Raw genomic sequence first — 23,192 nt, 5'->3', positions numbered from 1 at the left:
AGAGAATCACTTTTAAAGTTATGTTTTGGAAAAATGGGGCTAAATAGTTCATATGGGCTCACATGCATCATTGTTGGTATTTGCGATTCCTAAATTGCGAAAATTAAGGAATCGCAATTTAGAAATCGCAAATACCTATGCATTAAAAATTCGCATATATTTTTGCGATTTCTTATTTTTCCTTATTTGCGATTCTCAATTTTGCGAATCGCAAATAAGGAATCCCTTTACATTGATTCCTATGGGCCTAGAGGCCCATAGGAATCAATGGGAAGGCATTCTCATTTTGCAATTCGCAATTAAGGAATCGCAAAATGAGAATGCAATTTCAAGGGTGCAGGAGGGGGTCCAAGGCCCCCCCCCCTGCACCCCTGAAATGTAACATAAAGTCCATTTTTCACACATACATGCCCATGGGCATGTGTGAGTGTAAAATGAAAGTGTCAAAAATGCACTTTTGTGCATTTTTGAAACTTTTCTAAAATTAGCATGAAGGTTGGATTCATGCTAATTTTACACTTCTAATGTGCGAATTTGCAATTTTTTTAAAATGATGCATTGCATTTAAGAAATCGCAAAATTGCGATTTCTTAAATGCAATCGCAATTTAAGAAATCGCAAAAAAAATGTGATTTCTTAAATTGCGAAAAATAAAAAAACTTGCTGCATCTCAAAAATTGGATTTGCATTCGCAAACGGCCGATTTTTGCGATTCGCACCGTTTGCGAATGCAAAAACCAATGATGCATGTGCCCCATGAGTCGCTGCAAGGATGGCGTCACTTGAGATTGTGTGATTGGGAGAAATTATAAATTGCCTGCTTCCCTTGAAGGAGCCATTCAGAATTATGAACTCTTGAATTATAAAAACCTATAATTATTTGTATTACTACAGTCCTGATGAATTAAAGCAATGTGGGCACTTACCCTATGGTGGCTGCACCAGGTCAACTATTAAACTTCCTGTGCCTTATTGAGTTAGACTTTACTGATTACTCAGCAACATGGATCTGTAAATCCATACTTTTATGGGCTAATGGACTATAGAACTGCAGCTTCATTATTGCTAATTTGTGCAGGAATTATGTAACAGTATGTTAATCTTTCCATAACACTCCATGGTGTCACATGGATGTTCTTTCATGGCCAAGACTTATACAATGAATAGAAAACTACCTCCCACACAGTGTGATACACAGACCAACACATTCTCCACTACATATCTACTGCTATCTGCAATATTGCCCTAAGTACCAGATTACAGATAGTGTTGTGCGGCAAGTCTTCTTACACCTCTACACACTCTCCCGGTCCTCGGTTTCAGACAGCATCTGGTTGCCGACCACCTCTCTTTGCTGCCCTGATGATTACTGGTTAGGTATTGAATTCAATCGACAGTAATGCATGGACCGCATGAGGATTAGATCCAGTCAGGGAGACAACTTTTAAGCCACGATTTGCAACCCCAGGGACTGACCATAGTGGGGCACTACTTTCATTAGTGATTTTTCAGTTTATTTGGTGGCTGACTGCTTGGAAAAGGTTGATTGACCTTCAACGGATAAAGGCTGAAAGAGCACCAGATCCATGAATTTCTGCTCAGTTCGACCTTTTGCAGTCAATAGGTTAAGAATTGTTCCCTCAACCTTTCCAGAATGATGATTGTATCATTCAGCTTTGTTATTTTTACCTGTGTCTTGTCAACCAGAACCTTACAGACTACTTGAAATACATTTGAAATGTAAATGCTGCAATATATTTCAAACAGGGTTTTGGACATTTTCAACTCATGTCTTCATAACTACATTCTCAGAGCTCAGGGTGTGTTTGTAGGACTTGGCCGTGTTGGCTAAAGTTCCCTAAACTTTTTGCTTTCCCCTAGACCATTTTCCTGACATAGAGTTACCAATTTAGATGTTTTGGGTACTTTGCCACTGCTGATCAGTGTCATAGTACAAGTGTTCCCTGTGTAAAGTGTAATGGCAATTGGTTGGCCATAATTGGTATGTTTACCTTACTAGTAAAGTCCCTAGTGATGTGCACTGTGTGTGCCAGGGCTAGTAATCCAAAGGCGCGTGGAGAAGGGAACTCAGGTCTGCAGTGTAGGGCCTGCGCAGTCTGCTAAGTTAGCATTTTGTCCTGACAAGTGCAACCACTTGTCAGGCCTTACTTTCCTTTTTTCATACACCTTGGGCACCCCTGTGGTACGTTCCGGGTAACCCCTGGGCAGGGTGCAGTGTAAGTAAAAGGCAAGACATATACTGAGGTGTGTGCTTTGTCCTGACAGTGAAAAACACTCCATTTTGTTTTCACTGGTGAAAGGCCATTCTGCCCGTAGGACAGAATGAAGAGGCTGGGTAGTGTGTTTGATAGCCTAGTTTCCTCTAAGTTTATAATGGAGAGGTGAAGTTTAATATGTAAGAAATCACAGTGTCATAACACATCTTTCTATGGAAGTGGTTGTGTCACTGTGTGTTCAGAAACCACTCTTTTAGAAAGTGGCTGAGTTTTGTGCTTTAAGTATTTCTGTGTGTCTCTGCTGAATGCGGATTGACTGTCTGGATCTGAGAGGTGAGAGGAGCTGGGTGAAGTCTTGACCAATGGAGTGGTTGAGATGGCACCAGGCTGCCCTTCATCTGCAGAGTAGGGGAGGAGAAGCCTGAGAGTTGAAACAGCCTGGGCTGGTGCTATAAACCAACTGACCCATCTCTTGCTGAGTGATTAAGGATCCAGACCCCCAGTATCAAAGGGAGAAAGGTGACACTGGAAGGGAGACACCCAGAACTGATTTAGGAAGGGGTCAGGGACCCCGGAGCACAACAAACTTCAAAGACATTAAGGAGTATAACTATGAGAGCTGAAACCACTGAACGTTGGAATGAAACAGAAATGGATTGAGACTGAAAAGGCTTGGACCCATTTCGTGGTCAAGAGGAACCTCTGCTAGGGAGGGAGAAACTGAATAGACTGCTGGGGAAAGACCAATCCTTGCTTCATTATCTGGGGCTGGTCTGCAGTTTGCTGTTCTAACCAAGGAAAAGGCTGTTGGGACTGTGCTTGGAGGAGCTGGATCCCCCTGCTTAACGAAGACTGTGCTTTGTGCTGTGGCTTGTAACTCCAAGGGTCTGAGATGAGCTGGGTCCCTGTGTGGAAACACAGGAACATAAAAGTTTTTGGAGACGTTTCAAGTGACGCAGTGGGCGAGTGTTGTGGCAGCTTGAGACCCTCGGAAGGTGTGCCCTATGATCTTGGACACACAGAGGATAAGTGAGACTCAGACACACTTGGTGAGTATCGTGGTACACAGGAGGTGCTATTGAAGAGTGCCTTGTCAATGTGGGCACCAAAGCTGAAGTGAGTCTCGGACATGCTAAGTGCGTGTCTTGGTGCGCCACAGGCATTCATGAAGAGCGCCTGATCAGTGTGTGCACCGCATTTGGAGTGAGACTTAGATGCGCAGGGAGTGTGTTGTGGTGCAACACAGGCACTGGTGAGGAGCATCTGGTCGGCGTGTGCATCGGAGGTGGAGTGAGTCTCGAATGCGTAGGGTGCATGTCGTGATGCACAGGAAGCGTTGGTGAGGAGTGCCTGACCAACATGTGCATTGGAAGTGGATTGAGCCTCAGATGCACAGGGTGCATGTGAGAGTACATCAAAGGTGTTGGTGAAGAGCGCCTGGTGATTGAGTGCACCGGAGGAGACGTGAGGCTCAGACACTGTGAGCGTGTTGTGGTGCGCTGGAGGTGTTGGTGAAGAGCGCCTTGATATCAGGGCACCGGAGTTGAAGTAAGTCTCAGTAAAGCAGCGTGCATGCTTTGGTGCAACCAGGGACTGTGGAGGTGATTGGCTGATCATTGTGTGCACCGGAAGAAAGTGAGTCTCTGCAGCATGGTGTGAGTGTCTTGGTGCCAACTGAGACTGCAAGAAGGAGTGCCTGGTGAGCGTGCACTCAGAGTCAACGTGGATTCCCATCAGCGGTGTGGGTGTGGCTTCGTGTCAGAGGAGACCCGGAGGGTGCGCTGGTGAACGTGCACCCTGAATAAAAGTAATCACAATGGCATGGGGTACTTGGGTGCTGCGGCTGCCTGAGACCTTCCTAACAGTCGCGGCTCAGACCGGCAGCCCCGGAAGAGCTGAGCTGCCAGGCTGAGCCGCTGAGGTCCATTGAGAGAGTTCTGCACGGAAGGCCCAGTTCGAGGAAGGAGGAGAGGAGAGTGGGGTCGCACCCCCAGGTAACGTGGATTATTACCTGGGCCGGGTGCGGCCTCAGAGGGACACTCTCTCGGCCTCTCAGTCCTTCTGACAACGTGAGCCTTTGTTTCGGCTCAGAGTGGGACCCATACTGACGAAGGAGCGGCAATACTGGGGCCAGAGTAATAAGCTATACTGTGTGTCATCGCTGAACCATGTGGGGGGCAACTGTTATCGAAGAAGCTGATTGTCGCAAAACAAATTGCCAATATTGCTGCTAACGAACTGCCAGACTGTCTTATGATGCCTGGCATTATTATTGCATAATGAAGTACACGATTGTAGCGCTACACATTGCATTATTTCTCCCTTGCCAAGTACATGATTACAGCAGACCACATTGCATTATTTCTTCATTGCAAAGTACATGATTGTAGTGTCCCACATTGCATTATTTTCTCATTCCAAAGTATGTGATTGGGGTGTGACGCATTGCATTATTCCTTCATTGCGCAGTACATAAATGTAGCGGTATGCATTGCATTATTTCTCCCATTGCAGGTACCGGGGTGTATCGTTACACATTGTATTATATCTCCTTTGGCCAGCACAGGATATTATTGTTACGCAGTGCACTATTGTTTGTCCATTGCAATGTGATTGTAGCATTGCGACCAGCATAGCATTTTGAAAGCGGTGGTTGGGATTTGCACCTACCAGCCAGCCGGAACTAATATTACCCTTTATTCTATGTTGGCTTATGAATCGTGTGGTCTGATCTGATATCTTTTTGTATAAGTTTATACTTGTTTTTATCAAACTTGTGTGGAGTCCATTTGTGGTGTCACCAGGGGGTTGCCGTGGGCGTGGTTGCACATACTGAACACTCATGCCTTGGAGATAGGCCTGGCTGCTCGTGCCAAGCTACTAAGGGGGTGAGCAGGGCTATCTCAAACGGTGTCCTTACTTGGCCTAACATTGAGTGGGGGCCCCGGATCTTACAATTGGTGATAGTAGTGAAGGACTGGGACTCCGGGTTCCAACAATATTCAAGTGCCCACGCTTTAGGTTCTTATCTTTGCAGAGGGGCTAAGAAATTGACAAATATTTTATTAAACTTTTTAACAAGTAAAGTTGATAGTATTAATTTCACTCCTGATTCAGAACAGCTGGGCTTTTGAATTACAACAAATGCAGTTAGTTTTACAGACAAGAATGAAAAAATGTGCCTTGCATTCCCCACATCCCTGTTGGGGCCTCCTGTCAGAATTAAAGATCAGATGGCATGCATTGCCTTCTCACTGGGACACTGGGTATTTGGTGTGGAATAGAAAACAAGCCTATAGGGGGCCTTTCATGAGTCTCCCTGCAATATCGGTCAAGCAGCCAAGGTCTATACTACAGGAGAAGGAGGGGCAGTTTATACTAGATACATTATGCATTCGTCATTACAACCCCAGTAAATGTGGAATTTCCAGAAACGATTAGCAGGAAAAATAAAGACACTTAAGACAGTCACACAAAAAAAAGTAAAACACGTGATGAAAACCTCAGGTTTCGAACACACATGTACAATTCACATTACCGTACTGTTCATAATCAATGTCCTCAACAACAATATTAATAAACTATTCAGGTATGTATCTTTTCTTATAGGAAGCATTGAACAGTATTCTTTGGAGTATTGGCACCATGCATTGCCCACGAACTGTCCAGAGTGCTGAAGTAATTGGCAGATGAACATTTGTGGACAGATTACTTGAGGAGGAGTCACCTCCTTTGCAACTAATGACCAGGGCCATTGGAATTATGTGTCAGGAGGGGGCCAAATCATGTGGCAGGGTTGACTAAATTATGTGGCAGGAAAAGACAAATTATGCGGCTGCAATTTTAATAACTTTTGAACCCTTGAGTTAGAAACTATTTTTTGTTAAAATCTGCAGATTATGGAGCAGATGATGATTATGTGGCAAAAGCTGCTGATCCATAACTATACAAAAAATGCTGTGTCCGCACAATCACATAATTCCAGTGGCCTTGCTAATAACCAACTTTCTTAGAGTTATACAAGCTGTCTTTGTGAAATACCATTGTTCAAGGGACAAGCTCTGTGGGGACTGGCCATTGATTGGCTTTACATTTAGTCTGATGGTAAATACGTATTTGAGCATGTTTATCTTGGTATACTATCCTCACATTGAAGTTTATTTGAGTGATCTGTTTTAACTGTTTATGCGTTTGTTTGGTTGCTTTTTGTCTTTATCTATTTGAAATAGTGGGTAGCAAACTTTCTGTGTGAGTTCAGGGGCGCGGGTGGCCGCTGAGACAACAGTTTATGTTATTTTACATCAAGTGATATTTTCTTAGCACAAAATGCATGCTCGCATCCATATTTGATCAGAGGGTGCATTTTTCACTAAGAAAATAGTGCAAAATGCTGAGAGTAAGTTGGGGTAAAAACCATGCTGCTATTCATGTTTTGTTGCAGTTGGAGCTATTTCTTAGCACAAAATGTATCCTCGGTATATTTTGGACGAGAGGGTGCACTTTTGCACTAAGAAAACAGTGCTTAATGCTAAATTACTTTCCCGTGTACATTCGCAGAATCCCGAGTAATTTGCCCGGGATTTTCGCGTAACCACATTGCTGCAAATAGGCACGTTGTGCCCACCACTACGCTATAGCGTCAACGGCACTCAGTGTGCAACCACTTTACCTTGGGGTACGATCAGTGGTAGAAGTGGGCGGGGACAGAAGGGCACGGCGTGCCCCTACTTAAAACAATTATTTCGGTCCGTTCCCCTACTTCTTTCATTCTAAAAAGCATCCCAGGACGGAAAGAATAGTCCAATTTAAAAAGGACAACTTTTTCGTTCTGCTTCCAGGGGCTGCTCGCACTTCTCTGTTGAACTCCAGAGACTGCAGCAGCCCCTCCCTGAGCTCCCACAGACTGAGGGCGGCCCATTGTCATTCCGATTGAGGCCGATTATCCCCTTTGGAATGACAATGCGCCGCCTTCTGCCTTTGGAAACAAATATAGGTGTTAAGCCAATACCAGGATTCAAGCATATATGTACATTTCCTCTTTACCACTGTGTGTCATCTGTCTTTACATTTGGCGCACCTATTTGTCAGGTGTGAAAAATAGCACCTTTTGGTAAGTTTTTGGGGAGTAACATTCAGATTTGGTGCTTAAACCGCACCAAACCTGCATGTTAATTTATATAACTTAATTTTCCTATGTTCTGTTTAGGCAGGTTTTCCCTACCGACATTTAAGGAATGGTGAGTTTATCGGACCCTCTAATTAACAGATGTAGTAAATGCCACCCAGCTCATAACTTCCAACCTTCTCAAATGTGTTTACACAGGTGTTGCAAAATAGAAGCCTAAGCAGCATTGTGCTGGGAGGTGAGTAGGTTACTTTAAAAAAAAGGAAGATAACTGGAAATAGATATGAATAGTTGTAGTAGTCTGCAGTGGTCTTCGAATTATTATTTTTGTGGGCTGGACTTAACAATTCTGAAGTCTTTTTACTGAGCGTAATTCGGCACTAGTTATTGGTCATGTGCAACTTTGAGAATGAAACCTTATCTACCATAAATAAATGGAAAATCTCACTAGCTCTCTTATGTTGTTTGTCCTTCTTCCGGTTACACAAAAAACTAGAAGCACACTTCCTCAACAAATAGCACCACCATCACATATGTCTGGGGATTGGACTTTAACATCCACTGTATGTCTTTTTTGCAGCAATTAGGAATACCTTACTTTAAAGCAAGGCAGTCATGTATAGCCCTGTTGCATGCTCTACAGGCCTGAAGTAAACCTACCTGAACTTGTGGCCATTGCAACCTCGTCAAATGGACCGCATAGCTGTTATCTTTTTGATCCGATAGACCTAGAAACACTTGTTGAAATCTGTAAATTATGCATCTGAAGATGGATTTATAGAAAATGAGCTGACATCTTATAATTGAGTTAACTAATTTATGTGGAAATAAAAGGCAAGAAATGCAGGTTAACGCTACACATGTTGTGGCAGCATTATTTCACCATTTTGTCATTTTTATAATGTTGACACCTGGACAGAAGTTGTACCTCATAAGTATCATTTTAGATCCTAAAGGGAGCAATCGACAGACAGGAGAAGTGATGGGGCAGGAGTGCTGACCAGACAGGAGCTGTGAACGGCAGGAGCAATGAATGGGCAGGAGTGCTGACCGGGCAGGAGTGCTGACCTGACAGGAGCAGTGAATGGCAGGAGTGGTGACCGGGCAGGAGTGGTGACTGGGCAGGAGTGGTGACGGGGCAGGAGAAGTGACGGGGAAGGAGAAGTGACGGGGCAGGAGAAGTGACGGGGCAGGAGTTTTGATTAGGCATGAGCAGGAGCGGTAATCGGGCGGGAGCAATGAAAGGACAGGAGCGGTGAACGAGGCAGGAGCGGTGATCGAGGCAGGAGCGGTGATCAGGCAGGAGTGCTGACCGGACAGGAGTAGTGAACGGCAGGAGCGGTGACGGGGCAGAAGCGGTGAACGGGGCAGGAGCGGTGAACGGGGCAGGAGAGGTGAACGGGGCAGGAGCAGTGAACAGGTCAGGAGCGGTGATCAGGCAGGAGTGCTGACCGGACAGGAGCGGTGAACGGGCAGGAGCAGTGAACGGGCAGGAGCAGTGACGGGGCAGGAGCAGTGACGGGGCAGGAGCAGTGACGGGACAGGAGCAGTGACGGGACAGGAGCAGTGACGGGGCAAGAGAGGCAACAGGAAAGGGGAGGTGACCGGGCAGGAGAGGTGACCGGGCAGGAGAGCTAACCGGGCAGGAGAGGTAACCGGGCAGGAGAGGTCACCGGGCAGGAGAGGTAAGCGGGTAGGAGAGGTGACTGTGCAGGAGTGGTGACTGGGCAGGAGAGGTGATAGGGCAGGAGAAGTGACGGGCAGGAGAGGTGATGGGGCATGAGCAGGAGCGGTAACCGGGCGGGAGCGGTGAAAGGACAGGAGCGGTGAAAGGACAGGAGCGGTGAAAGGGGCAGGAGCAGTGAACGGGGCAGGAGCAGTGAACGGGGCAGGATCAGTGAACGGGGCAGGAGCAGTGAACGGGGCAGGAGCAGTGAACGGGGCAGGAGCAGTGAACGGGGCAGGAGCAGTGGATGGGGCAGGAGCAGTGAAGGGGCAGGAGAAGTGACGGGGCAGGAGAAGTGATGGATCAGAAGAAGTGACAGGGCAGGATTGGTGAATTGGTAGGAGCGGTGAATGGATAGGAGCGTTGTATGGGGCAGGAGCGATAGACTGGGAGGAGTGCTGACGGGGCAGGAGTGGTGACGGGGCAGAAGCGGTGACGGGGCAGAAGCGGTGACGCGGCAGAAGCGGTGACCGGGCAGGAGAATGACGGGGCAGGAGTGGTGACGGGGCAGGAGTGGTGACGGGGCAGGAGAGTTGACGGGGCAGGAGCGGTGATGGGGCAAGAGCAGTGACGGGCAGGAGAAGTGACGGGCAGGAAAAGTGACAGGGCAGGAGAAGTGACAGGGCAGGAGAAGTGACTGGGCGGGAGTAGTGATTGGGTAGGAGCAGTGATTAGGCATGAGCAGGAGTGGTGAATGGGTAGGAGCAGTGATCGGGCAGGAGCGGTGAACGGGGAGGAGCAGTGAATGGGCAGGAGCAGTGAATGGGCAGGAGTGGTGACGGGACAGGGGAAATGACAGGGAAGGAGTGGTGACGGGGTAGGAGAAGTGACCTGTACTTATGTTCCATGCCTATTTATTTATTTACTATTGCATGACATCCACTGATGTGTCTGCAAAGCATACCTGTTGCCCCGAATTTTTGTCCTGAATTTTGACCCCTTGTCCTGAATTTTTACACTCGCCATCCTGAATTTGCACCCATGCCATTGTTCCTGCTTATATTTCGCACGCTCTACATAAACCTGTATTCCCTATGAGTATTTGCTTTTTCCTGAATTAAACCTCAAATAAACATGTTTATCCATTGTTTGAATTAAATAACGTTATAAGTTGTAACTGGTCAATGAAATGCTAAACGTACTAAAATTGGTATGTTTTGCGATTTCTAGCCACACCCCTGACTCCGCCCACTGATCCAATCTTCGGTTATTCCCGCCCTTTTTTGATTCTCCACCCACAGTTCCCCTACTTTTTATTCCCCACTTCGACCACTGGGTACGATACACCGAGTGCGCAACCAGTTTAACTTGGGGTACGATGCACCGTTTGCTTCCAGCAGCAGTGAATGGTCTCTGCGGAAATCCATTCATATTAATGTTTAGGGCTCCCTCTGCAGATAGACACTCTTGTGAAGTGCCCTTTCATTATAATGCCCGCGTGCCACATTAACATTGAACGAGATAGTAACTGAAGAGGCTGCCCCGTCCTGTGCCTTTTCTTTTCATTCTTCGGGGTCCTTTCGCCTAATTGCAGCAGGGATGCAGGCTGAGGTCTCCCCTGCAGCCCGCGGCTCTGCTGAGTGCTGACACTGTACCTGGCGCACCCGGGATGAGTGCGTCAGCATTCTGGGGGGGATGAACGGAAATCAATCATGGCAGCTGCAGCACCAGCAGATACGCTGCGCGCGCATGGGGCTAGCAGTGCATTGCGCACAGCGGGCAATCCGTAACTTGGTAAGTGGGTCTGCATACATGCCTCAGTGAGCTAGGCACATTATAAGAGAGCCCTGATGTTTAACCAGTGAACGTCGTTTTAGCGCATCCTCTAAAGTTACTTGAAGTTTGCAAGTTAGAGGTACAGGAAGGCTGAAGTTTGATAGAATATTATCCTGGCAGCACACAAACCTTGACATTTTCTCCAAATAAAGACGGCAATGTTGCCGAACAGAAAGGCTGCTTTATGAAGTCCAGTGGGCACAGGCACTGAGTGCCTTTTTGCAGAAACGCATGGTCTGTGCTTAGTCTTTGCCTTTATATAAAACTGAAACTTTCACGTGTGGTTCTGTTCATTTTCCGTGCCTACATCAATGTGGGACGTGTGCATGCTGATGGTTGGAGTGCTGACCTACAAGGCTTGGTGTCAGCATTATTGGCCAGCAAAGGGTTAAAGCAAGTTGTTATAAACTAGGCTTTTCAGGTTCAGTAGGACGGCTAAGTGTACGAGGCTGGGCTCGGTATGTTTATAGCCGTGCTATTTATAACAAGGAGAGGGCACATAACATGTAGCAGCGGGCACAGTGCACGTTCCCCAAATTTCACCAGCCTTTCTTGTGTGTGATGCTCCCGCAGTGAAGAAGAAGCGTTTGGGGCAGTGCGACGATGAAGGCTCTGCTGCTGCTGCTGCTGGTCTGGGGCTGCTGGGCTGAACACCACCACACCGAGAGCAACTCTCACGAGCTGGACAGGGTCGTGCACATCCAAGGTAAGCAGCTGTCCCCCGAAAAGTGCTTTGCTGATTTCTTTATGCTCTCTGCTCTCTCGCGCACGGCTCATGTTATGCTGCATCAACTTTCCCCCGTGTACTTTTTCCCTCCGCATCACTCCACCGCTGCGACTGAACACAAACAAACTGTATCTCTTCATCCCCCTACTGCCAGCGAAGCAGCGGGGCCACCTGGAAGCATCCCGGAAGGTCAGCATGCCGGGCGTCTGCTACAATGGCCACAGGGCGCGCGCAGCCAAGCGAGGGTCGCGTTTCCCAGTTATCTTTAGACTCAAAAAGCACTGCGCACGCTGAGCGCTGCATCACTGCATACGAGGAGGTCGTAGAGTTTACTGCAGGACCAAGCAGTGAAGGGGAGAGCTGCGCGTTTGTCTGGCGAAGTGCTTTTAAGTCTTCAGGGCATGTGTTGTTTGCAATGTCCCGGAAATTACAAAATGTTTTTTTAATTAAATATAAAAGATCAAGAGTGAAACATATTTAACAATACATATTACAAAACAAATGAAAAGTGACTACTGTAAAAGAAAAAAGAAGAAAATGAAGGCGCTCATATTTTCCATCGCACTGGGTTACTTAACGTCCCTCTGCAGTGTACTGTTGGTTCTGGGTTTATTTGCAGCGGAAGGCTCCCAGCTCAGGCAGAATGCAGTCTGCAGTGCAATGCAGCTGTTTTTTTTTCAGTATCAGCTTCAATAGTTGAAGACTGCGCTGAGCGTAGAAAGCCACAGAGGGACGCAGAAAATAGCAAACACCAATAAAACAAGAACACTCCTGTCGCATCCCCGAGTCCAGGCCAGGTACAAAGTAACACGTTTAGCTATGCATATCACACACCACAAGGTAAGCTGACGCCATCCACCCCTTGCCATTGAGGGTCAAGGTTTGAAACATAAACTTGGAAGTTGCTTTACAATAAGGCTTGTATTTCGGCGCCTGTTAATTCCAATCAAGGTCATATGGGCGACTTACACATTGTCACACACTCATCATCATTGACATTTTTAGGGCTTTATATATTTTCCCTTTGGGAGTTGATAGTTCACAGCAACGGTTCCCGTTATAAGGTATTCAGAGTTATTAAGCGCGACCCTTTTCTTTCAGGCTTCTTTTCACTTCCTTTTGCTTTTTTGGCTTTAAAGTTCACTACTTTAAATTGGTTTCAAGAGTTCTCTGGTGAACATTGCGGATATTTTAATGTGTGTGATGTTTAATTCTTTACATTTGGTCGATTTGCCATAACTTCGCTTGTATGAACATATTGCAACCAATATCCATATTCTGGCGTTTGAGTTTCTATTTTCTCAAGTGGAATTTCCATCTAATAATTACAGTGTTTACTTTGGTCCTGGACAGTGAATATGATGCCTACTAAAATCTGGCAGTTTATTACTCTATGTTTTAACAAACAATGCCATCTTTAGAAATAACTAGTTTGTCCCTTGATAAAAACGTTACTGAGTATGGTACATTTATAACTGAATAAAAGTATTTACTCTGTTAAAGAAATAGTCACCTTCCAAAAATCTATACTTGGTGGAAATTCTAAAGACCTTCTGTATCGACCATCCTTTTTACTTCCATTAATTGTCACCCACAGTCCTTCCCTCACATGATTTCTTCACTGTGGAGAACAAGAGTGGCTCAGCACTGACCGAGGGTGCTTCTGTACAGCTCTCTTTCTGCCTTCTTCTCAATGGGATGGGGCAGGACTTAATTTGTGAAAGAATTAGTGCCTTTGCCCAAATCTCTGCTCAGAAGCCTGTGGCTGGGGCAATTCATTATCCGTATGCTGAGTACCAAAGACGTGTTGTTTTCAATCCACCTGATGCCTCTTAGCCTGCTACCAGACACTCCCCAGTTTTTCTCTTCCTCCTCCTAATCCCAGCCCCTTGAAAAACCTCCGTAAAAAAAATTGTTATCCAGAAATTAACATTTTTGATTTCTGTTTTTGAGTCATGAAAGAAGCGATTTAGCTTGGGTAGACATTGTTGATGGGGGCCAAATTTTCCTGGACAACATTTTTAAAAATTGCAGATGTGTTGCAGTGATGATGTAATATTTCATGAACCACGTAACCTATATACTTCATTTTGGTGTCAAAACATCGGTTTTATGGGTCAAGTAGATTAGATTAGATAATTTTGTTGCATAATTAATTAAAACCATTGCAAAGAGAGCACATATAAATATACAGTGTAACATTCTTTGTTCCCCTATTGTACAAGATAAAAAGACGGGTAGTTATGCAAAAGTTAAGAAAACAGGAAACCTTTTTTTGGTTACTATAAATATAAAACCTTAAAAGGAGTACATAACATGGCCCAGCTTTGCAGGTTAAAGTTCTATACAATGGGGGAGTCCAGAGAAGCCCTTATTGCCATCAAATATTTCAGGAACCGGGCGGCCAGCTGCGCTGATTCACCTTTCATGCACTCAACTAAGGCAGCTTGAATGTTCGTTTATTTAAAATACGCAAAATTGGACAAAGCCAGTATATTCTCAGAGGCCGCAGTTTAATGTACAATATGTGAATTAGTGATTTCTCTGCTGCTCCGCAAGCTCGGCATTTAGTAACTACGGACTCTTTATACCCTTGCCCGTATTTGTATGCTAACAGTGGGATCAGACCGAACCGCAACCTCATTAGTTGTCGCATCAGCATTGGTTTTAAAGGAGAGGACAGGAAATATGAGAAAGACACACTGGCATAGAGGGTCGAGGCTCATCTTCCATGCTTTAAGTGTTTTAAAGATTGCATATCACAGTCAGCAGACAGTAACTTTGCCTAGTTTGTTAAAAGTCTTGAGGCCGCTGGTGTGGGTATGGAGGCTGACCATATTTCCTTTGCTTCCAGTACCTCAATACAGTGGGCTAGATATTCACACCATGTGGACACTTGGATATTTAGCATTATCCCGATATGTAGTTTCAAGGTGTTTTCTTGGGCTTGTTTAGCCTTTAGACAATATGGAATAAATCGCGCCTTCAAGATCCATTTTTGGGAAGAAAGATTGAATTCTCTCCGAATTTGGATATGAGAAAACTCAATAAGGGGTTATACCCAAATCACCCTCCTATACATGAGCAAAGGACATCAACGATGTATATAAAAAAAAAACAAGTACAGAGGGATCAATTCAACATTTATTTTCATACAAGGTACAACTAATTAATCTAATGAACTCAATATTATTTACATATCGTGTATATCCATAGGTCAAAAAAACTTATATACGTGTCAAAAGACGGGGTAGGGCACAAATAAACATAAATGTATATATACACTTAATAAATGTTGGACAATAACAGGAAACTCTAAGTTACATGTAAATCACAGTCATATCTATATTACAATACATAATACAATATATACATAACATGTACAACATATACAATACATAGATAAATCAAATAATATATACAAAAATATTATACCATTAGTGGGAATAGAACTATCACAGTGTACACTCCTAACTAAATGTAGTACACTCAGAGGAAATCCTAAATGCTCCTGAGGTGAAACACCCCTAAATAATTATTTTGTAGGTGCTATAATCTTTTTAAACCAACTCAACACTTAAGGGACTCCTCATCAAAGTGTCGACTCAGTCGCGGTCGCATTTCAGCCAGTCATTTCTTTAGGCTTCATCAGGACAAGGGTATAATGTCACTTCACTGAGAGCGAAGAAAACACTCTCTACTCCCTCAATAACAGGGAAAGTCAGCAAACCACTTAATCCATTGGTTCACTAAGCACCTGAAGGGACACAGTCCTTTGGTGCACACTCAGTCACCCACAAGTCACTCCTCAATTTCCTAAAAGTTAGCGGCTCTCCTTCTCCTGTCCATACGGGTCGTCATCCGACACAGTTCCTCAATCGAACGATCGGCACCCGTCTAAACACTCTTGAATGTTCGAATATTTAATATACGCCAAATTGGACGAAGCCAGTATATTCTCAGAGGCTTTAGTTTAGTGCAAATGTACAATATGTGAATAAGTGATTCCTCTGCTGCTTCGCAAGCTCGGCATTTAGTAACTACGGACTCTTTATACCCCTGCCCGTATTTGTATGCTAACAGTGGGATTAGACCGAACCTCAACCTCATTAGTTGTCGCATCAGCATTGGTTTTAAAAGAGAGGACAGGAAATATGGCAAGGACACACAGGCATAGAGGGTTGAGGCCCAGCTTCCATGCTTTAAGTGTTTTAAAGATTGCATATCACAGTCAGCAGACAGTAACTTTGCCTAGTTTGTTAAAAGTCTTGAGGCCGCTGGTGTGGGTATGGAGGCTGACCATATTTCCTTTGCTTCCTGTACCTCAACACTGTGGGCTAGATATTCACACCATGTGGACCCTTGGATATTTATCATTGTCCCGATATGTAGTTTCAAGGTGTTTTCATGGGTTTGTTTAGCCTTTAGACAATATGCAATAAATCGCGCCTTTAAGATCCATTTTTCGGAAGAAAGATTGAATTCTCTCCGAATTTGGATATGAGCAGTGGCAGTCGACAGGAAAAACTTTACGAAAACAGGCAGACTGTGCTCTATCCAGCCATGTAGTCATCTTACCTTTGAAGGCTATTGCACCATGAGTTACTGATGGTAGAAAGTTTACCCCTATTAATCAGATTAGAGGTGTAAGGTCAGGTTTGCTCTGCAAAACACGCCATCCAAAGATTGAGCTGTACCTTGCATTGCCGTAATGTGAGCAGAGGTCTGTTTTTTGTGATTGATCCACACACCTAAATACTTATAGGTGGTCACAATCTCAACATGTTTACCTTTGATGTTCCATGCACCCTTCCTTTTTAATTGTTGCGATATATCATTGCCTTTTTTTGCGGTGTTCATTTTCAGATTGTTCTCTCTACAATATAGAGATAATACTGTTAACAACTGCTGTAGACCAATCTGGGTTTGGTCGAGCAATATCGTATCGTCTGCATATTGGAGTGATTGGATTTTGGTTTTGGCTATTTTGGGGGCAAATGCTTGTCTTATGGCCAACCATTCCGGCAAATCAGCCAGATATAGATTGAAAAACATTGGGGCCAACAGTATGAATTTGTTTGGTGGTAGAGCAAGTGGTTGTAACTCTGATCTTAACCCAGGTGTCCGAGTGTAGGGTAATCAGTGCTGTTAGTAGTGTGTAAGCAATGCCCCCATTTTTTAGTTTCATCCATAATTGCTGATGCGAAACACTGTTAAAGGCAGTTTGAAAGTCAATGTAAGCAAGGTACAGAGCCCTGCAGTTTCTTGCCAGTGTTCTTTCAATCAGGTTGGATATGCAAATTAATTTGTCTTCAATGTGTGAGCCCTTTTGGAACCTTGTTTGCGTGTAGGGTATCAGTTGGCACTTTTCAACCCAAGCCGTCAACTCTTGCAATAGAATGCTAGAATAGCATTTCCTATCCACATCTAGGAGCACAATCATTCTATAGTTTTCTGGGGTGGATCTTGAACCTTTTTGGTGTATCGGAACAAGCAGGGATCCCCTCCACGACTCCGGGATACTTCTTTCCAACTTAAACTCCTGGAATAGAGGAACCCTCATTTTTGCCATCATTTTAAACACCGTGGGGGGGGGGATTCCATTGGGGCCTGGAGCCCCTCCAGAGCGCATTTTTTTAATAAGATGCAGGACTTCACCCGGTGTAAATTCCTTTTGGCCATCAGATTGGACCTGCAAGTCCAAACTTAAATATTTGTTGTTAATATAACTCTTGGGGGGAGTTGTGCCAGTATGACTGGATGTCTCCACGTGGAGTACTTTGATATAGTTTTCTCAAGTTGTAGGTGAAATATTTGTAGTTGTAGGGCAGCAGGTGGGCCTACAGCACTTATTCATTCTGTTCCAGAAGTGCTTCTGGTCTCATGATTTATAATCTCATGAGCTTTACTCCAGTGGTTTTCTTCCATCATTCTGGAGTAAGAAAATCTTGCTTTTCTATATTCGCGGCAGATATCTTTACACTTGGCTTTAAGGGATGTGTGTCCCAACACCTCCTTTGTAGTTTTACTCAGAAGATTATTTAATTTCTGTTTTAATGATTGCATTAGCAGCTTTCGTTTAGCAAGACAGTCACTTATTCTGGGGGGGGGGGGGGGGTTGTATAGTTCTTGAGTTTGACAGTGTTGTTAGTTTATCCCTTTTGTCTTCCAAAAGGAGTTTCCATGAATTGCTTGAGAGCTATTTGCTGTTATCCTGAGTTACTTTATTCAACAAAGATTCCACTTCTAGGTAGATTTTTTCTTACTGCTCTGTTATCCACCTAATTTTATTTATCATTTATCATTTTTCCTCCTCGCCAATGAGTTTGATTCTAGGTCGGCGACATTGCGGGGCTATAATGGCACAGGAAATCATTGCGTGGTGACTTGCCACCATAGGTGTTACCAAGAAATCCTGAATTACATGGAAATGGGCGATCGAAATCCAGATATAGTCCAATATAGTCAATCTATGGTTTGAAAGATGGGTGTAAGCTGTAGGGGAGTCAGGGGTAACTCTGCCATTTTGAGTAGGGAGACCCAAATGATTAAGGAAGGCTGAGAGTTTGAGGCCCTGATTGTCTTTCCATTGGAACTGGCGATTATATTTGGGCTGCTCCAGGGCTACTAGGGAAGAATTTACATCAGAGGCCATTAAGTTAGCATTAAAGTCTCCCATTAACACCCATAAGCCATCGGGGCACTGTGAGTGAAGCTCACTTATTATTGGTAGCATTCTGCTTAGTGATTCTTCTCATTTGCATTAGAAGGGTGGAGGTAGATACACCCAAGAATCATGGTTTGATCAGTCTGAGCTGGCTGGACTAATTGCTGCCACTTTGCTTTAATGCCCACCTACTTGGGATGCTATGGCATGTGATTCATAAACTGTTTATTCTAGCCAGGGAGATGAGGACAAAGCCCAGGTTTCCTGGATGGTGATGATGACATAAAACCTCTTCTGCGCATGTTGTGATTTGGATAGATCTATTGCTACTCGGATTTATTCTTGGTCCACCTTTGGTGCCATGCAGGATAGACCCTGTTGCTGGGCGAGTTAAATCCTTTCTGTTCATTCTTTCCTGGTCATTTAGTTCTCGAATACCCTGCGATACATTTGGCACTCTGATTTTCAGGATCACTGGACATTTTGAGGTAGTCGGGGACTTGATTTCTATGCCCCAATTATCCAGTTGCTTTTTATTTCCCCGTAGGGCATAGGCCATTGCTGAATTAGTAATAGTTATCTCTGTTGTCTCATTTATCTTGTTTGGGCCTGGAGCAGAGAAAGCGACGCTGTCGATGTCCGTTGTTTTAATATTTTTTAGGCCCGGGATATTTGCACAAAGCTTCAGGAGGCTTCCTCTATTGAGGATGTCCCACTTCCCCAACGAGACGTATTCGAGGTACAACACTGTTTTTAGATTTTCTAGATCTTTTGTTTGTTCTTCTGTGGGAGATTTTTGTAGAGGTGTTGCCTCCTGGGCATCAGAGCTTTAATGAAGTTTGGGGTTGGTTTTCCCCGGATATCTGCATCTTCCCGCAACAGATTAGAGCTTATTGCCTGCGGCTGTACATTGCTCCTAAGCTTGTAGTAGGGCAGTAATAGGTCACCAGTGCTTGTTTGAATGTACTTCTTATCCCTGTTATTTTTGTTTACGGCTTATAGCGGTCTTTGGTCTTGTTGGAGTGAAGGTCTCCTTATAAACTGTTGTAAATGAGGGATCAGGATAATTTATTTTACTTGCTTTGAGTTTTCCTAAATGGATTCTGCTCTTACCTGGGTAGTCAATAGGGTCCGCCTTATATTAATTTCTGGTTGTTCCTTTTGTTGGTGGTTTAATACTTCGACTTGAGATCCGTTTGCATTATCAAATTGATGCCAAGGCTCTAAGTCAGTTACATCCGACCATATAGTTTGCAGTTCCGTAGGGTGTTCAAGAGCGCATGAAGCGGTAGTTTCGCCTATAATTTTACAATCCAGTTGTGTATCTTGGGTTTTGTTGTTTAAATGTATTTTTTGGGAAAAGTTAATATCCACATGATGTTCTTTATTTTTCAGATGGAGACAGTGCATAATAGACCCTTCATTGATGCTTTTACCTTTGTTTGATTTATTTCGTTTTTTTACATTTTTGATTGTTTTTACTTGATAAGTGTTGAAGTTCTAGGGTTGTAGACCTTGACCTATTAATAGTTTCAGAGTGATTGTCTGGGTAGAGACAGAGTTTTCTTTTAGGTTGTGGATCATATTTTTGGTCCAGGTCATTGTTGCTTGATGTGCATTTAGTGCTATTAGCATCATGCCTGGTAGGTTCCTGTATTGTCTCCAGTCTGGTCTGGTTGTCTTTTGGCCTTATCTGTACGGTTGTAGATGTTGACGGAAAGTTATCTGCACTTGTTCTGTTTGTTTGATTGCCCATAGTCCCCAAGGACTCATGCAAGGCTTTCTTCCCATTAAATTGTGGCTCATTCAAATTCCAGTTTAGTTGACGAAAGGAGTTTGTATCGTGCGACCGCCTAGTGACCTCTCTCTTGAGGTCTTTGACTAAGAAGCTCATTATCTAAGGCAACTTTTCCAGGTTCTGTAGTATAGGGCTAAATCCACCGCCCTCCTGTTTGGCCATTAATTCCAATTTTGCCTGGGCTCTATGGATGAAGGAGTTTAAATGTTCTAGTTTTAGGTCCATTCCTGAGATCAAGCCTGCCACTGTTTCTAAAATGTTTATTTGGATATCCAACTTATCAGCATGCATTATGGCCGCATTTGCCATTGAGATCAGGGCATCGTTGATCAATTGAAGATGATTCTCAATTTTATGAGGCGGCGGGCTAGTTTCCACTTCTTTTTTGGGAGGTCCTGAGGCCCTAGATTCATTAACATAGGAAAGAAAACTTGAATTTAAGTTTTAAAAGTTTAGGCTCCAGTAGGAAGGGGAGTGCTGATTTATGGACTCAGCAGGCACAAGAGGAATGGAGAGGAGCTCCAGTTGGAGCTTTGGGAGATTACCATGTTTACCAATGCTGCTTTCTGACAAAAGGGGGAGATCATCTCCTATCCCTGAAATTGTAATGATGAGAAGTTGTTTAGGCTGTTCTCCGCAGTTTCCTATGATAGGTTGGGGTCAGAGAGCTCTGAAAATGAAGCTGAAGGGATATTCAAACTTATCAAACTTGACTGCAATTTTGACCTATGTAGTTCTAGGTGAAAGTGGAACATCTGGTTGAGGCTTTTGACTTGATTCCACATGTTTATTCGCATCTGCGGCTGTAGTGACGGTGCTTTCAATGCTGGGCGTAAAGGCAATTTAACTTGATTTGCCTTTTGAGGTTGCTTGGTGGAAATAAGCTCTTATATCACTATTACCATTAGGCTTGTTCATGTTGGTTTTAATACTGTCTCTGCTAGTGTTAGTAATTTTGCTCCTATTTATGATGTTATCACTCGAGATTGTGGTTACTATAGAAGAGTGTTCGCCCATTTGTTGCTCCGCTCCGGGGGTTGACCCAGGGGTTGTGCATCCTCTGCCCAGGGGGTATAACATTTTTGCCTTTTGCTGCCTTGTAGACTTATGTGGGCAGTAATTATCTTGGTGCTGAACCAGGCCTGAGTTTCTTGTCCGCATTGTTGGATTATACTCAATGCAATGCAATTTGGGGGGAGAGAAGGGATTGACGGTGCCAAATACCTCCGTGTGTCTGCTGAGCTGTCCCCAACCGCCTCCCCAATGGAAGGCTGGGCTCACACACACCTGCCCACCTGCCTCCATGGCTGGCTACCTGAGATGTTGGGCTGTTGGGCTGATGGGCTGATGGGCTGCTCGGATTACAAACAAGGCTCTCCCAATGTGCTCTCCCAATGTTGCAATCCACTCATCTCAGCTCACCTCAGGTCTCGGTTGTGCCGGTGATCCGGTGATCAGGCGGTCTGGCAGTTGCGTCGGTCGCATGAAGTACACAGGAAGAATAAATATGCAACCCCCACACTGCTCACTGCTCACTCATGCTGCTAAAAGAGCCATAGATTAATAATAAAACTGTATGTTCAGCTGTCTCTCGCAGCTCCTCGACAGTCCGTGACTGGATGCAATCCAAATGATGCCGCATCGACGGGGCTGGGGCCGGGGCCCGATGTTGGTGTGCTCGCCCGATGCCGGCGTCCCGAGAAGCCCTGGTTGTTGTCGGGCAAATGGGGGCTGAAAGACGAGCCGAGCCGAGCCGAATACTCAGTGTTCTTTAACTAGTTTCAGAGATTTTTTGGCATTTTCTCGCTCCTCACTTCTGCAACCACCGAATACACTGCTCCACTCTGCTCTGAGCGCGCTAGCCTGACGACAGAAACCAGAACTCCGTACTGCGGGTAAACACAGAGCCGCTAGGTGGGTCAAGTAGTCTTATAGAGACAGAAAAAAACTCATCACAACAACCCCTCTGCCAATTACCAAAATGATGGCTATAATAGAGGAAGAAGAGACATATATACATTAAACAAATAATAATGTTTTTAATCCTTTTATGTGTACACCAAACAAGGTTTATGATCAGAATATGAAAAAACAAGGTTTTTCACTCCTGTTTTAGGCTAATTTTCATAGTTCACTTTATTTATTTGTTTCAGCAATTGCTCGTGGTACATTTGCAGAATGTTAAATATTTAAGAAGAGTTTATAGAAAAGGACATCTTTCTGTAGCACAGGTTTTGCAAGTACATATACTTGTAAGTTCTGTGTGTACAGACGCTTAGAAATTTTGTAGGTTTTAGCACCCCATCAATATCTTCCCAGCAAATCTCACACAGATCTTTCTCTTTATATGCATGATCCAAAACATTTACACATCTTCTGCTCAAGTAGAATGCTTTTTTAGTATGTCCACGCACAAAATATGATGTCCGTCGAAGGTCATTTCGCGGGACTGATCTCTTGAACTCACTGTACCGAAGATAGTCAAATATGTGATGGTCAGAAATCATTACCTACAGAAGCACAAGGTGTTTTTCTACCTCTTTAAAGTCACATTCTTCTTCTGTCTCAGAAAATCCTTTAAACAACTTCACAGATTCAGCAGTTAAAGCTATAAGCTTTGTTCTAGTTTTGCTCATAGTGTCATCACCTGTAAGAATATGTGCTTTGATAAAAACGCTGTGCAGCTCTGGCTCAAGTTACTTGTACAGAATACGAAGCAGGATCTCACCTGTTCCACAACTTATCCATCAATCTGAATATAACTGACTTATGAACATTGCAACAAATCTAAGTAGCAAAATGATATCTGTGTCATTTGACAGTTCAATGAATTGACTGGAACCATTTTAAACAGCCTACTCAACATGTGGCACAACATGGAGGTCAGCTTCCTCCAATTTGGTGTTAAGTTCTTGAACAATTTGATCCATACCTGTTGAATATATCCCTGCAGGCACCAACTGCTCATTGGCAATCATTACTCTTGCAATAATTGGACATTCAGTGTTTATGGAAGCATCTGCAATGTTTTGGTGAGGTGATCTCTCCAAGTTTATCGTGTTTGATGCTGATGAGAAGAATGTATCAAGTTGCACTGGTATAGGTGCTGAATATTATATTTGTTGCAGGCAAGGTC

The 23,192-nt window shown here is 44.2% G+C and overlaps 1 protein-coding gene across 1 annotated transcript in view; it reads left to right on the top strand.

Annotated features, from left to right (window-relative positions):
* Window positions 1–23,192, top strand: part of HAPLN1 (hyaluronan and proteoglycan link protein 1) — a 354,395-nt gene that overhangs the window by 164,348 nt on the left and 166,855 nt on the right. The window contains exon 2 of the mRNA XM_078675330.1: window positions 11,438–11,570. Within this exon, the coding sequence (XP_078531456.1) occupies window positions 11,468–11,570 (103 nt within the window). The 5' untranslated portion in view covers window positions 11,438–11,467. The remainder of the gene's footprint in view (window positions 1–11,437; window positions 11,571–23,192) is intronic.

Source organism: Lissotriton helveticus, chromosome 2_1 (assembly GCF_964261635.1).
Source record: "Lissotriton helveticus chromosome 2_1, aLisHel1.1, whole genome shotgun sequence".
In the NCBI taxonomy this organism is placed as follows: Eukaryota; Metazoa; Chordata; class Amphibia; order Caudata; family Salamandridae; genus Lissotriton; species Lissotriton helveticus.
This window is presented reverse-complemented; position numbering and strand designations above follow the sequence as displayed.